General features: G+C 38.2%; 1 protein-coding gene across 2 annotated transcripts in view; it reads left to right on the forward strand.

Annotated features, from left to right (window-relative positions):
- The first annotated feature begins 260 nt into the window (after nucleotides 1–260).
- The window catches only part of MTX2 (metaxin 2), a 62,261-nt gene continuing 46,409 nt past the window's right edge, over nucleotides 261–16,112 (forward strand). The window contains exon 1 of one of the 2 annotated variants that reach the window (XM_037523596.2): nucleotides 261–483. In XM_037523596.2, the coding sequence (XP_037379493.1) occupies nucleotides 444–483 (40 nt within the window). In that variant the 5' untranslated portion in view covers nucleotides 261–443. Of the gene's footprint in view, nucleotides 484–10,944; nucleotides 11,021–16,112 lie in introns of those variants that run through there. The other variant, XM_037523597.2, reaches the window with a different exon arrangement.

Genomic DNA, 16,112 nt, shown 5'->3' on the forward strand with positions numbered 1-16,112 from the left:
GCACTTAGAAATGTTACGTGTTTACAACATCCCCGCTTACAGAAAGGGTGCGAAAACCTTCGGACTTGCAACCGCCCGCCCTGGAGCCTGGAGGTTGGAGGCTGGAGGCTGGCGGGGCGAACCAGGCACCCCAACCCCGCACACCCCAGCCCTCCGCCAATCGCGCCCCACGGCGCGGAACGCGGAGGCCGGCGCGCCGGGAGGCGGGGGCGGGGCCGGCGGAAGGGCCCGTGCGCCGCGGCGGCTGCGCCGGAAGTTCCTGCCCAGGCCTGGCGGTAACCTTGGGGTCCTCGCCGCCGCCGCCGTGGCCGGGGAGTGGGCTTTGCAAGTGTGAGTCTCAGCCCAGTCCAAGCCTGTTCGGATCCCGGAGCCGCCGGGGTCGCGGAGGAGCCCGCTGAGAAGCGCCGGCAGCGGCAGCCGCGGGTCAGGGCCGCCCCGCCGACATGTCTCTGGTGGCGGAAGCCTTCGTCTCCCAGATCGCAGGTAGCGCGCTTGGTGGCTGCGCGCGGCGGGCCGGGGCCGGGGCCGGGGCCGGGGCCGGGGCCGGGGCGGCAGGAGCAGCCTGGGGTCCAGGGTTGCTGCTCCTTCCAGCCTCCCTAACCTTGTGGCCTTAGATGCCGAACGCAGGCCTCGGGATGGAGGCCGGCACAGTAGGAGGCTCAGTTGAGAGTTGGATTCTTGGCCAAGGTCATGCCGCAGCGGCGGGAGTCTCCTGGGTTGGGGCGCTAGGGACTGGGGTGCGTGGAGGAGGCGGTGGGTTGGAATTGAGGGGGGCGTGGCCGCAGGAAGCTTCAGAACTAGAGTGAGGCCGCTTCTGTCGCGGGACTTGAAGTTTAAGGTGACTTGTCGGTAATGAGTCGCCCCTGTTAGCTGTTGTCATTGAGGGGCCACCGAAGTTTTTGCTTTCAAGTAATACAATACTGCTAAGTCTCTAGGGTTTATTGAAATCTTTAACACTGCATGTCCTTTTTCTTTCTTTTTTTTTTTTTAAAGATTTATTTATTCATGCATACAAGAACTGGGGTACAGACCAGAGGTGTGGGGGGAAAGAGGATTCACCAGAGACAAAGTGGGGAGCAGAACAGGAAGACTGACTGAAATACACTGCTGAGGGGAGCAGCGGGCGACACAGGAGAGGTCTGCTGCGCCATGTGGGTAGCTCTCTGGCAGGCTGGGGATTGAACTCATGCTGTAGAGGCTGCAGATAGCTTCATAGTTCTGTGCTTTAACCCCTTGCGCCACCAGGGAGGCCCTGCATGTCCTTTTTCGAAGCAGCTTTTATTTTTTTATTTTTGGTGTAAACTCTGTGTCATTCAGAGGTGGAGGATCACACCCTTTCAGAGTAGGGTGTGGAGGATCACACCCTTTCAGATCACACCCACATTCACCACCAAAACACCCATAGTTCTTTATCATAGTTCATTGTGCTTCCTTCACTTTGCTCTCCACCAAACCTCTGTCCCCCTGCTAGCCTTGCTTCTACAGTCAGATTTCTAGGGTTTGTTATAGGTTTAGTTTTATATGACCCTTTGTTTCATTTCTCTACATTCCGTATGTACTTGAAACTATTCAGCATTTGTGGTTTTTTTTATTTTGTTTTTGTTTTCCTTCTCACTTAATTCGCTTAGCTTTATCCCCTCCAGTTCTATCTTTGCTGTGGCAAGTGGCAAGTTTTTTCATAGCTGAGTAGTATTCCATTGTGTATATATACCATATCTTAATCCAGTCATCTGTCCTTGGGCACTTGGGTTGTCGAAACACCTTTGATCTGATGGACGGACTGTGTGATTGATCGTTAAGTTTATAATATGTTTTGCTATTGAGGTTCCTATTTATTGTAGTGAAATAATTGAGAAAGTGAGACTACAATACATATTTTAGGTATAGGTCATGATGGATAATAAGTTAGTCTGTAAATAGTCTTAACTTTCTGACAGTGTTTTCTGTATGAGTACAGTAAAGAGACAGTCACTTGGATAAATAGGTGCATTGGAAATAAGGTAGTATTTTGGAAATGGAAAGTACTGAATGTATCATAAATTTTACTAGAATGTTTTTCATTACATTGTCTTGGTGTGAACACACATTTCTCTCGTTCCTAGATACATTGTTTTCTAGAAGCTTCATGAAAGCTAGACTACAAGCTTCATGACAGCAGGGAGCCCTTGTCAGTTGGTGCTCAGTAAATGTTTGTGATCTCACTCAATGAGTAATTTTGATATTTCAAACTGTGGTTAATTCTATTTTTACCTTTTTTTCTAAGATTTATTTTTTATTTATTTATACAAGCACTTGGTACAGTCAGAAGCGCGGGAGGGTGAGAGAATTCACCAGAGCCAGAGCGGGGAGCAGAGCAGGCAGAAGGACCGAAGTACACTGCTGAGGGGAGCAGCCGGAGGCAGGAGAGGTCTGCGCACCATGTGGGACCCTCCTCCGGTGTCGGGGAGCAGCAGCCGGGATCGAACCGGCACTGCATAGGCTGCGGGCAGCTTCGCAACCCAGCGCTCAACCGCTGCGCCACCGGGAGGCCCTCTATTTTTACCTTTTATGTTGGGAAAAAAAGGCTTAGGCTTATATAGTTAGATCATTGATTTAATTTAGGTTTCTGCTATGTTTAAGAAAAACAACCATTTTACATTATATTGGTATAGTTGATGCTTGTGTCCCAATGTATGAATTTTAAAATTCATGTATATATTTTTAAAGATTTATTTAATTATGCATATAAGAACTGGGGTACAGGCTAGAGGTGTGTATGGGGCGGGGGTTGGTGAGAGGATTCACCAGAGAGAGTGGAGAGCAGAACAGGCAGATTTACTCATACACTGCTGAGGGGAGCAGCAGGCAAAGTAGGAGAGGTCTGCTGAGCTGTGTTAATTGCTTCCTGGCTGGGGATAGCTTCATAGCACTGTCTTTAACACCCTGTGCCACCAAGGAGGCCCCAAAAATTCATATATTGAATAATATTCAGTATTCCTATATTTAATAATGAGTAAACATTGAATAAATTTGGAATTTTACCTGTCATCTTAGCTATCTAAGGAGGAGGCATTTAAAAATGGATAATTCAATAAATGGTGTTGGGATACTAAGTTATACATTTCAGATGAATTAAAGATCTGGATATAAAGTCAGAACAAAATCCAAATTATAGTAATTAGGAGAAAATACAGATATTATTTTAATAATCTTAATTATCAGATGAGGCCTAAGCAAGTTATAGAATCCAGAATTCATGGGAGGAAAAATTGAATGATTTAATTGGAGATTGGAGACAAATATAAAAAACTTTCTATGATGAAAGGCCCAAATTTCTGCAAATTAATTAGAAAAGACAACTGAACAGAATCAAGGGAAGAGATAGGAACAGGCAGTCCACGAAAGGGAAAATGCAAATGGACAAAGAACATGTACAATAGATTACTTTCCCACCTAGTCAGATAAGCAAAAATGAATATGATAATTTCTCATACCATAAAGGGCCTGGGGGAAGCACTCTCAAACTATAGATGAGGCTGTAAGTTATTATTACTTTTTGGAAACAATATAGCAATATTTTTTATTTTTTATTTATTTTTTAAATACCATTCTTTCATCCAGAAATTGTTCCTCAGGGGATTTATTTGATAGATCTGTAAGGAACAATATCTAAAGAAATATATAACAATATAACAATATTAACTATAGCATTATTTGTAAGAGCAAAAGACAGAAATGTCCCCAAATATATCAAATTATGACATGTCCACATTATTGCAAATACTAAAAATGAAGATATTGAAACCTGTTAATCTATGATCACAAGTTATAGAGTGATATATATATATATTTAGTATGAACCCACTGTTGTTAAATAAACCTTATGTAGGCATGTTTATATAAACAAAGAAAAGCAGGGATTCAAAAATTTTTAATAATTACAGGGTAAAGAGGATAGGATTTTGATGGAGGGTATAGGAACTACATTTCTGAATTGTGTGAAATGTTATAATGAGCATATGTAATTTAAATGATTGTAATTTAAAAAATTTAAAAGATTGCATTTTGGAAAGCAGCGATAAGAGGGCAGCTAGAATAATCTGTATGAAACTATGTGTATTTGACTTGTAAGTGACTTTTAAGTGTGACTGAAATCCAACACTGTTTAGAGTATTCTATTTCTGGCAGTAATATGCTTTTCTTGGACGAAGTCAACCGCAAGAGATATGTGTCTACATAGTCCTATTATTACTTAATAGTTGTGAGTCTGTTTTGTAGCTGAAAACTCTGATTTTTAGTACACTAACCAGTGTCGTCGTTATTTGTCTTTTCTTTGGGCATGAACAAATATACTTTGATATTTCTCTTGGAAACATTTAAAGGAATCTTGCATTTGTCTTTGATATTCATGAAGGGCTCTTCTTGAGAGTCTTATTCACAAGGACACCCTTTTTGGAAGCCTTCTCTGAACTCCCTAGTTTAAGTAAACCACTTCTGTGTCTAGTACCATTGTATTCCCCCATCAAGTTCAATGGCATATTCTCTCCATCTCTGCTGCTATTACCTTCAATCCAGGACTTTGTATTAGTGTAGTAGTCTCTGAATTGGTTTTCTTGCTTCCAGCCTGGCCGCCTTCCAATAGTGTTGCCTTCACACTGCAAGCCTCCTTGGGTTTTGTATTATTTTTATTTTTCTAAAATGCTCATGTGACCATGTGACTCCTTTTGTTTTAACACCTTTATTGGTTACCCACAGTCAATAGATAGCATGAGGGATAAGACCCACCATAAGTTAGTCCAAGTCTCTCTCTCCAGCCTCTCTTGTCACATATTTTCTTGAACTCTTGCCTTTTTAAACTTCTTGTGGTGTCCATCTTTGTCTCATGTTGCTTTCTGCCTGAAATACCCACTTTTCTTGGATTGTATCTCTTTGTCCTTTAAAAAACCCTGGGCACAATTTTAACCTGGAGATCAACCAGACATTTTTCCTGTCAAATGAGAAAGGTTTATTTATTTTTTCCTGATTAATGAGAATATATGTCATTGTAGAAGATGAAAATAGCCTATAAGAATATAAGGAATAAAGTAAAAATCACCTAAAATCATAATGGTCAGATTAAAACTTTAAACTCATATTAGTAACTTTGGTGAACAATGCTATCATTTTCTCATCCTAAATTAAAAAAAGAAGTTGGCGTACATATGCTATATGCATTTTTTTTTTTTTTGGGTAATCTTTTGTCATATAACATTGGGGTCTTTTTCCATGTTTATGAATGGAGTTCTACATCATCAGTTTTAAATGGCTGCATTGTTTTCCTTGTAATGAAGAAACTATAATTTACTTTTATAGTTCTGATGGATACTTAAGGTGCTGGATTAATCAATTCAAACAAACAGAAGCTGTAGCATCTGTATTCTAGTGCTCTCTTTTATCTGTGTGCACATTCACATACACATGAACTTGACTTATACTGTGGGGGTTGGCCAGGTAAGTGCCAAGTCCACAGAAGGCAGAGAGCCAGCAGGGGTGGTCCAGGAGGAAGAGAGAACGTGTGCAGCAGGGGCTCCTTGCAGTGTCTGATTTCAGGCTCTCTGGGAAAGGATTATCAACTGATTGTCAGACCCATCAGGATTATTTCCCTTTTGATTAATGTAAAGTCAACTGATTAGATACTTTATTACATCAGCAGATTTCCTTCTGAGCATTGCCTAGATTGGTGTTTTGAATAACTGGGAGAAGGTGTTTATATGCTACAAAATAGCTAATACCACAGTTGCCTGCTACAGACTATCCCTTGTACCTCCCCCTACTCCTATGGGGTAGAAAAGGAATTCTAGTAGTTGTAGTTTGTGATTTTTCTGATGTAAACAGTGCTTGCATATACATATTTTTGTAGCTATTGAGTACTTACCTTTGGATGAATTTCTTAAAACGGAAGATTTTGAGCTGTTCTTTTTACTTGGTAATATGGAAGGGAATGGTAAATTATGAGTTTGAATTAATGTCTTTAATCTTTAGATAATAATATGCTGGATTTAAACTTTCCAAGGAGGATAAAAATAGTTATGGCTAATAAATATTTTGAAAATCTTTTATAACAGCTGATGTATTTTAAGTTTTCACTTGCTTTTTTTTTTTTTAAGATTGATTTATGCATACAAGAGCTGGGGTACAGGCCAGAGATGCTGGGGGTGAGAGGATTCACCAGAGACAGAGTGGGGAACAGAACAGGCAGACTGACTGAAATACACTGCTGAGGGGAGCAGCAGTCGAGATAGGAGAGGTCTGCTGTGCCATGCGGATTGCTCTCTTGCCGGCCAGGGATCGAACTCATGTTGCAGAGGCTGTGGATTGCTTCATAGTGCAGTGCTTAACCCCTCAGCCACCAGGGAGGCCTCACTTGCTATTTTTTTAATGACAAGATTTTCTATTAAATTACTTGAGTTTTTGGTTAAACTTTTTTTAACCGTCATTTGGTTATAAATATATATTTATAATCTATAAATAAATAGGGGAGGATTGAGTAACCCCATTTGGGTCATGTGACCACATTTGGAGCAGTCACTCTAGTCAAAAGAGTGGAATTCTGTGATGGACACCTGACTCATTGGCCCATCACTGTCCCAGGAGTGGCTTCAGGCTTGAGAGCTCCACAGTGTTGCCAGATACACACAAAAGGAGAGAGAGGTGCACTTGCATTGGTTAGCAGGAATCTGCAGTCTTTTTTTTTAAAGATTTATTTATTTAGGACCTCCCTGGTGGCACAGCGCTGGGTTGCGAAGCTGCCCGCGGCCTCTGCGGCGCTGGTTCGATCCCCGGCTGCTCCCCGGCCTCCGGAGGAGGGTCCCACATGGCACGCAGACCTCTCCTGCCACCCGCTGCTCCCCTCAGCAGTGTACTTGGGTCCTTCTGCCTGCTCTGCTCCCAGCTCTGGCTCTGGTGAATTCTCTTACCCTCCTGCGCTTCTGACTGTACCCAGTGCATGTATAAACAAACAAACAAACAAACAAATAAAACGTGCCTCTATTAAAAAAAATTCTATTTATTTATTTATACAAGCACTGGGTAGAGTCAGAAGTGCGGAAGGGTGAGAGAATTCACCAGAGCCAGAGCAGGGGGCAGAACAGGCAGAAGGACCGAAGTACACTGCTGAGGGGAGCAGTGGGCGGCAGGAGAGGTCTGTTCGCCATGTGGGACCCTCCTCTGGTGGCCGGGGAGCAGCTGGGGATTGAACTGGCGCTGCAGAGGCTGTGCGCAGCTTCGCAGCCCAGCGCTCAACCGCTGCGCCACCAGGGATGCCCAGGAATCTGCAGTCTTTATCACTTCCTTTACCATGTTTTAGAAAATTCTGTGAACATTGATGTGAGAGTCTAATTGTATGATCTTGGGCAAATTACTGGCCTTTTAAAAATCACTTGCAAAATGGTGAAGATAATTATAGAGTATTTAAAGATTAAATGAAAAAAGATAAAATGCTTGTCATTGTGTCTTGTGCATAGTAAGCACTCAGCAATATTTATTATTAATTTTAACTGTTTACCTCTCAGTTTTTTTCTTGTACTGAATTTTGACTCTAATTTCCTGTGTACAGATACAAGTTTGGTAAAGCTTTTTAAAGCTCCTTATAAATATGATATATAAGTCAATAATACAAAACATCAATAAATAGTTATTGCAATATTAAAATTATTTCTATAACTTTTTTATAAGATTTTTTTTTTCAAGATTATGTATTTGGGAAGCTCTAGCCATATGTATCTTTATATCCCTTGTCTTTTCAGGGGAGTACTATTTATTAGGTATCACTGAAAAATTTTAGCCTTAAAATCTTAGCTGATAAATATCGGGTTACTTATAATGATTAAGTATTTCTAAGCCATGTACTTGATGATTACTTACATAATTACTGATATTAACACTGAACTTTTTAGATATGTGTTACTGTTTTATGTAGAAGAAATTGAAGCTCCATAGGTGATAGAGTATAAAGGTTAGGAATGAGACAGTAAGTTGGAGTCAGAAAAAACTGAGTTCTAAGTTCAGCTCTGCCTTACTTTTTCTGCGATCTTGTGTAGACTTTTCTAGGCCACAGTTTCCTTACTTGTAAAATTATAATATGAAATATGTATTAAGTACCTAGTGTAGGGTGGTACATAATAAATGTTCAAGTTTCTATAATTACTTTTATTGCCTAAGAGCCTTTAAGGATGTTACATTTGTAATTTATCCCATTACAATCATTTTGGACAGCAGAAAATGTCCAAAGTGTCTTTATTTTTATTAGCTCCTATACCATCTTTTCTGAATGATCTTATTCACCAATGCCTTGGTGTATTTTAAGCATATTGGTTAATTTCATCATACTGTAATTATTAATCTTTTGAAATCAGGACAATATCTTTTCTGTTCTTTATTTAGCAGCTCAGTAAACTATATAAAGGCTTAAAAAAGAAGACTTAGAATATTTCATTTATCTCATTTTGGGCATATGGGTGCTTAATTATTTAAATTTATTAATAACTTAATTCTAGGAGTAGCATTAATTTATAATACATTCTAGGAAAGTAATTTTAGAGGATTCCATGAGACCCATGTGTAAGCATCTTAAAAGTAAGTATAAACAGTAAACTGTCAATGTTAAAAAACTTTGTTTTTATGTCAGCAAGAGTGTTTTGTTTTTTTTTTTAAAGATTTATTTATGCATACAAGAGCTGGGGTGTAGGCCTGGGGTGTAGCCTGTAGGCTGGGAGGGGGGTGGGATTCACCAGAGACAGAGAGGGGAACAGGCAGATAGAATGAAATACACTGCTGAGAGGAGCAGTGGGTGAGACAGGAGAGGTCTTCTGTGTCATATGTGGGTTAACTCCCTAGCTAGGGAGCTGCAGGGGTTGCCCATAGCTTTATAGAGCTGAGACTTACCCCTTGTGCCACTTGGGAGACCCAGCAAGAGTGCTTTTTTAATTCCATTTCTTCCACATGGGTAATGGGGAATCTGGACTTTAAAGGCATTTCAGAAGGGTTCTAGAGGCTCAAATAAGTGGAAAATATAGATTTAATTCTTATAAAATAGATGTTATACTGCTGCTGATAAGGTTTATTGAGAATGAGAATGATCCAGCTCATACATCTGCATAATTAAATATATCTATTGGTAATAATTGCCATAGGTAATTGAAAAAAATACAATATATTCAATTCTTTTGTTCTTGAAAATAAAAGATATTCTGATTTTATACTCAGTATTGTGCAAATTTGCCTGTACTGAGGACGATACTAAAGAAATGCTAAGAAGTTAGTGAACTGGAAATTCTTTTTTCATTCATATTAGTCCTATGATTTGTCTCATATTTAAGTGCACATGTGAAGTTGATATTGAAGGGGCAGATGGAGAAGCAAAACAAAAACAAAATTATACTTCAGATTATAGGCAAAGTGTTGTGGTTAGAGGCAATGTTCTGTTGCTTTTTAGGAAACTTAAAATATGATGTTAGGACCATTTGAAAGGCTTGCTTTCTGAATTTGAAACAATCCAGAGTTAAGCATAATGTGAGATTTAATTTTCTTGTATGCTTTATTAACATGTCATACTCTGAAATTAATTGCTTTTTAATTTTGAACTGGAAAGATTTTGGTGGCAACTGCACCATAACATTTGTCAGTCTTATTTCTCTGAAGACTTTTGAGTTATTAATGTTAGCTCAAGCCTTCCATATTTGAGTGAAAATTAAACATCATCAAACTTCCGAACATTTTTCAGGCTCCTTGATAAGCAGTTATCAGATAGATGGAAGCTATCAAGTAGAGATGAGATATTAAATTCAAACTTCACATTTTTTGTTCAAAGACAGAAGTTATAAGATTCAGCAAATCCAGCTGCAGACACTTCTGTGTAGAAATATTTGCCTTGCCAATAAGAGAAATTCGTGTTTTAATTTTTTATTGCTTTGTAAATGATCTACTCTATTCTCGAACACTTTTCTTATTTTTGTATGCTCTATAAATGAATCATGGTTTTGAACTTTCCAACATCTGTAATAAAAATGAAATTTGATTGGTTAGTAATAAAGAAGGTTCTTTTCATGGAAGCAATCATTTTGTGCAGCAATTCCCATTAACTATAACCACGTTAGCAAAATAGAAGCCATAAAAAAGCTTTCCATTGTGCTTATACACTTAGCTATGTTTTTGTGCTGATTGTATATTTTTACCTCTAGGAACTTTCATAAGTGTAAGAAGTTTCTTTAACAGTTTGCCTTAAAAAAGTTGTTTGTATTTACTCTAGTGGATACAGGTATTATGACCTCCTTTTCTTTAGATTGTGAGTCTTTATGTTAAAGGAAAATGTTTTGGCATCATGAATTATAAGAAATGTTCCTAATTTTTTTGTTTTATAAATTTAAAAAAGATTACTTATCAATGAGAAATTGTGTAAAAGTAAAATTTACTGTGCTTTTATTAGACCTTATTATCATGTTTTTATTACTTCTCAATTTAATGTTCTGGTTTAGCTAGTGGATGTGAACTAGTTATGTTAATTGTTTAAATGGTAATTTTAGTTGAGATTGTGAATTATTCTTGATGTATTTTCTCATCAAACAGATTTCTTCTTGCCATATCTTTTACTGATTTTCCTATATTGTCATTGGGTTGCTGTTTTGAGAAGGTAACATAATTTAGATAAAAAATTGAGTCTTTAGAAAGGGAAATATGTTTTAGAAATCATGGAGTGTGGTTTCAAGACATATAAAGTAAGTTTCGTTATTTATTATTTTGGATTTTCTATCATAAGTAATTGACCTCACTGGTCTGTTCTTTTGTAAAAAGATTGTAGTAATATTTGAATTTTACTATCATAATTGAGTCATTTTTCTCTTAGATTTTCGTTTTTCTCATTTGCTCAATTCTTAGCAACTACCATCAGATTGGAGTTTAAGTGATGAGGGCTAAGCCATTGTAATCACTAGGTTCTGAATTCTGGGGACTAGAAGCCAGGGAGCAGTGATGTGGTTAGGAAGTTGGAGAGTGAGATTTCAGGAAGGTAAAGTTTCAGGGTAATGGGTTTATAAAAAGAAACTGTCTGGAGGGAAGGTGACAATGTCATATTTTATGCATGAAGCAGGAGAGTAGAATTGATAAATGCAACTTGATCAGGGACCAGTTGGTAACTGATTTAGATGAACAGAGGGAATTCTGTGACTTCAGATGAATCCACATTTAATTCTGACTTTAATGATAAATCTGTAACTAGTAACTTTTAAAACTAAAGCTGTTCAATTACTGTTGAGTGTAAAAAGACTACCTTACAACTCAGGGGTGTAAAACATCCATTTTGTTATGTTAATGTCCTGTGGGTCAGTAATTCAGACAGGCTGCAGAAGAGATAGCTTGACTCTACCTCATGGTGTCAGAATCCTCAGCTGGAAAGACTCAAAGTCTAGGAATGATCCAATAGTTGAGGGCTGGAAACATCTGGAATCATTTTTACTCACATGTCTTGACAATTGATTCTGGCTAGGAATATAGCCAGGAACATAGCTGGAATACTTAAACTTGACTTCTCCTTGTGGTCTGGGCTTCTTAAGAACCTGGTCGCCTCAGGGTAGTTAGGCTTTTTATATGGTGGCTCAGTGCTCCAAAGGTATGTGTCCGGGCTGACAGAAGAAGCTGCATGGCCTTGAATGAGCTTGCCTTGAAAGTCTCACAGCATTACTTCCATTATATTCTGTTGGTCACAGGCATTACAAGTCTGAGCAAATACAAGGGGAGGGGAATTAGGCTTCACCTCTTTATTGGGGTGAAGGGGCAAGTTGTAGTTCTAAAAGAATTTCTAGGACAGGAGATATTGTGACCATCTTTAAGAAATATAATCTGCCACCATAACCAAGGTGGTAATACTCTGGTCTTAACTGAATAAGGTTTTTTTTTTTTTTTTTTTTTTTTTAAGATTTATTTATTTATGCATACAAGAGCTGGGGTACAGGCCAGAGGTGTGGAGGGTGAGAGGATTCACCAGAGGCAGAGCAGGGAGCAAAACAGACAGACTGACTGAAACACACTGCTGAGGGGAGCAGCGGGTGAGTCAGGAGAGGTCTGCTGTGCCGTGTGGGTTGCTCCCTGGGCTGCCGGGGATTGAAATGGTGCCGCAGAGGCTGCAGATTGCTTCATAGTGTGGTGCTTAACCCCTTGTGCCACCAGGGAGGCCCCTGAGTAAGTTTTAATTAGAGCTGAGAACTTATTAGCCCCATTCATGACTTAATAGAGGTTCTAAAATGGGATGGGGTAGAGGGAGAGGGGGGTGGAGGGAGATGAGGGTAAGTAGAATAGTGTGTAAGGTTGGTGGGGTTGTTTGCACATTGCAGGCAGTTATGTGTGAAGTGCTCAAATCAGCCATGCCTGCCTTGCGTTTCCCTTCCCAGTTTGCGTACACATACTTGCACACGTTCCTTGTCTTTTTATTTTCCCTTACAAATGCCTGTATTGTGAAGTTGAGGGTAATTATAAGGCAAATGTATTTAAAAAAAATCATTGGTCTATGCATTATGGTTAAGAACCACTGGACCATTTGGAGAGAAAGTGAGTCCATGAGTTTACACTGTTCAGTTTATTGAGATTTACCATTAATTTGTTTTGGCCATTTTATTTTCAGTTATACTTTTTTTTTTTCCCGTCAGATGTCTTTCACACTTTAGACAGCGAAAGTACCTGCTTGTATTTTCCACAGAATATTTTTTGTTAGGTTGAGCACCTAATTTGTGCTTGGTACATTTTTGGGTGCTGGAATATAAAAAGGAGTAACATAGTTACTGCCTTTATGAACTTAAATATTTTGCATCCATTCTGCACAGTGAATGTGTGGGACATATTCATGGAAACAGAACATTGAATAGGAAGTCATGTACCCTGTATTAGAGATAGTAATTTAGGCGGCCTTAACTGTGTACATTCAGAATTTTTTTTTTTTCAATTAGATTTTTAGCTTTTCAGTTCCTCTCCCTTCTCACCTTTTGTTTGGCACAATTGAGATTATTTTTCAAATCTAGTTTAGATTTCATCTCATCTTGTGACTCTTTCATATCCTCCAAAGGAAGCGACTTGACCAAGGTCACTCAGTAAGTTGTAGAGTCGGGAAGGTAACTCAGGGGTGTCTAACTTCAAGACTTGTTTTTTCCCTTTGCTACCTTTATTTACTTATTGAAATAAGTAAATATTGGAAATAATCAATGATTATGTGTTTCTGTCTCTCCCCTGTATGCTCCCCTTAACAAAATTAGAGAGCAGTGAGTTTTGTATTCACCTTTGTCTTTTTCTTATAGTTCCTAGTACATTTTGAAAGTTTATTAACCTATGTTCAGTTAAATGCCTTTCAGATAAATATTTTCTGTATCTCTGAGGATTTTCTGCCCCGGCACTCCTATTGTGAAGAGGTTCTGTGATGATTAGGCTGTTATGTTAGTTCTTGTGTTTTTTGTTTTTTTGATCTTGGGGAACCTTGCAGTTTTTTGAGGAGCTGTAACCAAGCTTTGAAGAGATGTAGCAACACATCTGATCCTCTGTAGGGACTCATTTGTTCTGTGGTTACCTTGGAGGAGTGAGGAAGGAGAGAATTCTTTGGTTATATGGCTTGATGTGAGAGAGCCAGTATATGTAATTTGAATAGTGAACGCATAGAAGATACAAAAAAAGATAGTTGCTGTTATTGCACATACTGTATTTGGTTTAGAGGAGTAGGGAGGCATCTATTTTCCAGGATTAGATTTAGAGAACTGTTAAACCGTAATTAAGGTAGGTTAATGTTAACATTGTTGAGGTCTGAGGCTTGTGTGGGACTGTTTGTCTTCTGTTGTTTTTTGGCCAGAAATTGCACTTTTAATCTTATCCCGCTGTTTTTGTATAGTTCTGCTTTTGATCTCCTATTTATCTCTGTTTCTCAGAGACACTCAGACATGGTATGAATGTTGTCTCTTCTTTATGAATTTCAGATTACCATTTTAAAAAGAGAATTCAAATTTTGAGTCCTAGCTACAAGGTTCATATCTATTCAATCATATATATTTGACCTGCTTTTTATTGGAAAATAATGAAAAATGGTACATCATTTTTATAATGATAAAGAGTCTAAACATTATTGTTTGAGAACATGACACACACATGCTTACTAAGAGAGAATGGAAGATTTTAAATTTTGCTTGTGTTCACTTTAGCCTGAGTTACTGACACTGTGAATTTGTTTTCTCAACCCTTGTTAGCCTCTAGTAATTTGTCAGTTTTATGAAATTGATCTCTAGTTTCACATAGGTTTGGATGGCTCGTGTTCAAGTCTCATAATTACTTAATTTTACTTTCCATATTGATTACATTTAATGGAAAAACTATTATTTAACTACTTTGGTTCCAAAATAAGTGAGGCTTCAGTTCATTAATCGTAAAGGCTTGAGAACATAATAAAATTGCAGCATGTTACTGCTAAAACATGGCTTTAAGCCATATCCACAACTACTTAAGAAGAATAAGATAGGCAGAAATCTTCTTGAATAAATGGAGTCCACACAGAAACTCACTACATATTCTCTGAGGCAAATGAATGAAGAAGTGAAAAGAACTTAATCTTATTTCAAATACGTTCTGTGTTCCAGGAACATGTGTGTGTGTGTGTGTGTGCACTCACAGACCTTTTGTGTCACATTTACTGAGAGTGCTTGTGATGTGTTTGGATTCTTGGTCCTTATCTGTACTATGTCAGAACCTCTCAGTTTAGAGTTTGGAGAGTGTATTTAATTTTATGAAGTCCTGAGTTGATTCTCATAACACTAAATGTTGAGAACCACTTTTATAAGATGATTATAATTGTTTTATTTTTAGTTACTTATTGTTACCCAAGAATTTTATTTGTGGACTCTGTAAGAGGGTTAGCTAATATGGTTGTCTGTTCACTGACTCTGGAGCCAGACTCCCTGGGTTCAGACCTCAAGATTTAACATTTACTTGCACTATAACTTTGGGTAAATTACTTAGGTTTATGCCTCAATTATCTTATTATGAAATAGGGATAATAATAGTGACTTAACTCATAAAGTTTTGAGATAGTTACTGTGGCAAGCACTTTAGTGCACAGTAAAATGCAGTATGAGTCTTAAAATTTTTTACTTATCTCAGATTTACTAAGGTATAATTTATGCACCTTTTTTAATGATACAATTCAGTGTTTTTTTGTGGTATGTTTAGAGAGTTGTGACTGGCTTTTTCAAACATTGAGCATAATGCTTTTAAAGTTCATCCATGTGAAAGCATGTATCAATATTTGGCTCTTTTTTTATTGCCAAATAATATTGTTTTGTATGGATATACCACATTTTGTTTATTCATTTACCAGTTGATGGTCATTTAGTTGCTTCCATTTTTTGACTGTTGTGAATAGTGTTGCTGTGAACATTCATGGTAGATACCTTCAAGTGGAATTGTTGGGTAAGATTGGTAATTCTGTGTTTAACAATTTAAGAAACTGCCAAACTTTTTACATTTCTACGAGTCGGTGTGTGAGAGTTCCGCTCTCTCCTCATTCTTGAAACATTTGTTGTTATCTGTCTTATTGATTAGTCATTCTAGTGGATGAGAAGAGATATCTCATTTTGGTTTTCATTTTCATTTTCCTAAAGACCAATGGTATTGAGTATCTTTTTCATGTGCTTATTGACCATTCTTATATCTTCCTTCGGAGAAATGTCTGTTTAAATCCTCTACCCACTGAAAAAATTGAGTTATTTGTCCTCCTTTTTATTGAACTGTAAGAGTTCTTTATATATTTTGGAAATAAGCTGTATGAGTCTTGGGGACTTTTAAGTGCTCTATCATGACAGAAGTTTTGATAGAATTTGACCATCAGGAGATGGACTCTCATTCTTCTCTAGTTATGTTTGGGCCCCAACTGAGGGGAAAGCTCTACCCTCTTCTAGTTATTCCTAAATTTTCAATCTGCTTTGTTCTTTGTGTGCTTCCTGAATGATGAGAGTATTAGAAATCATTTGCCTGGGACATTAATTCTTTATCATTCACTCATGTGCCCCTCTTTGGGTCACTTTAATCTTTAGTTTACACTTTGTTACAAATGAATGGGTGATTGCAAATATTGAAGA

This window comes from Talpa occidentalis, unplaced genomic scaffold, assembly GCF_014898055.3.
Source record: "Talpa occidentalis isolate TD23 unplaced genomic scaffold, MPIMG_talOcc4v2.1 talOcc4.3, whole genome shotgun sequence".
NCBI classification, from domain to species: domain Eukaryota; kingdom Metazoa; phylum Chordata; class Mammalia; order Eulipotyphla; family Talpidae; genus Talpa; species Talpa occidentalis.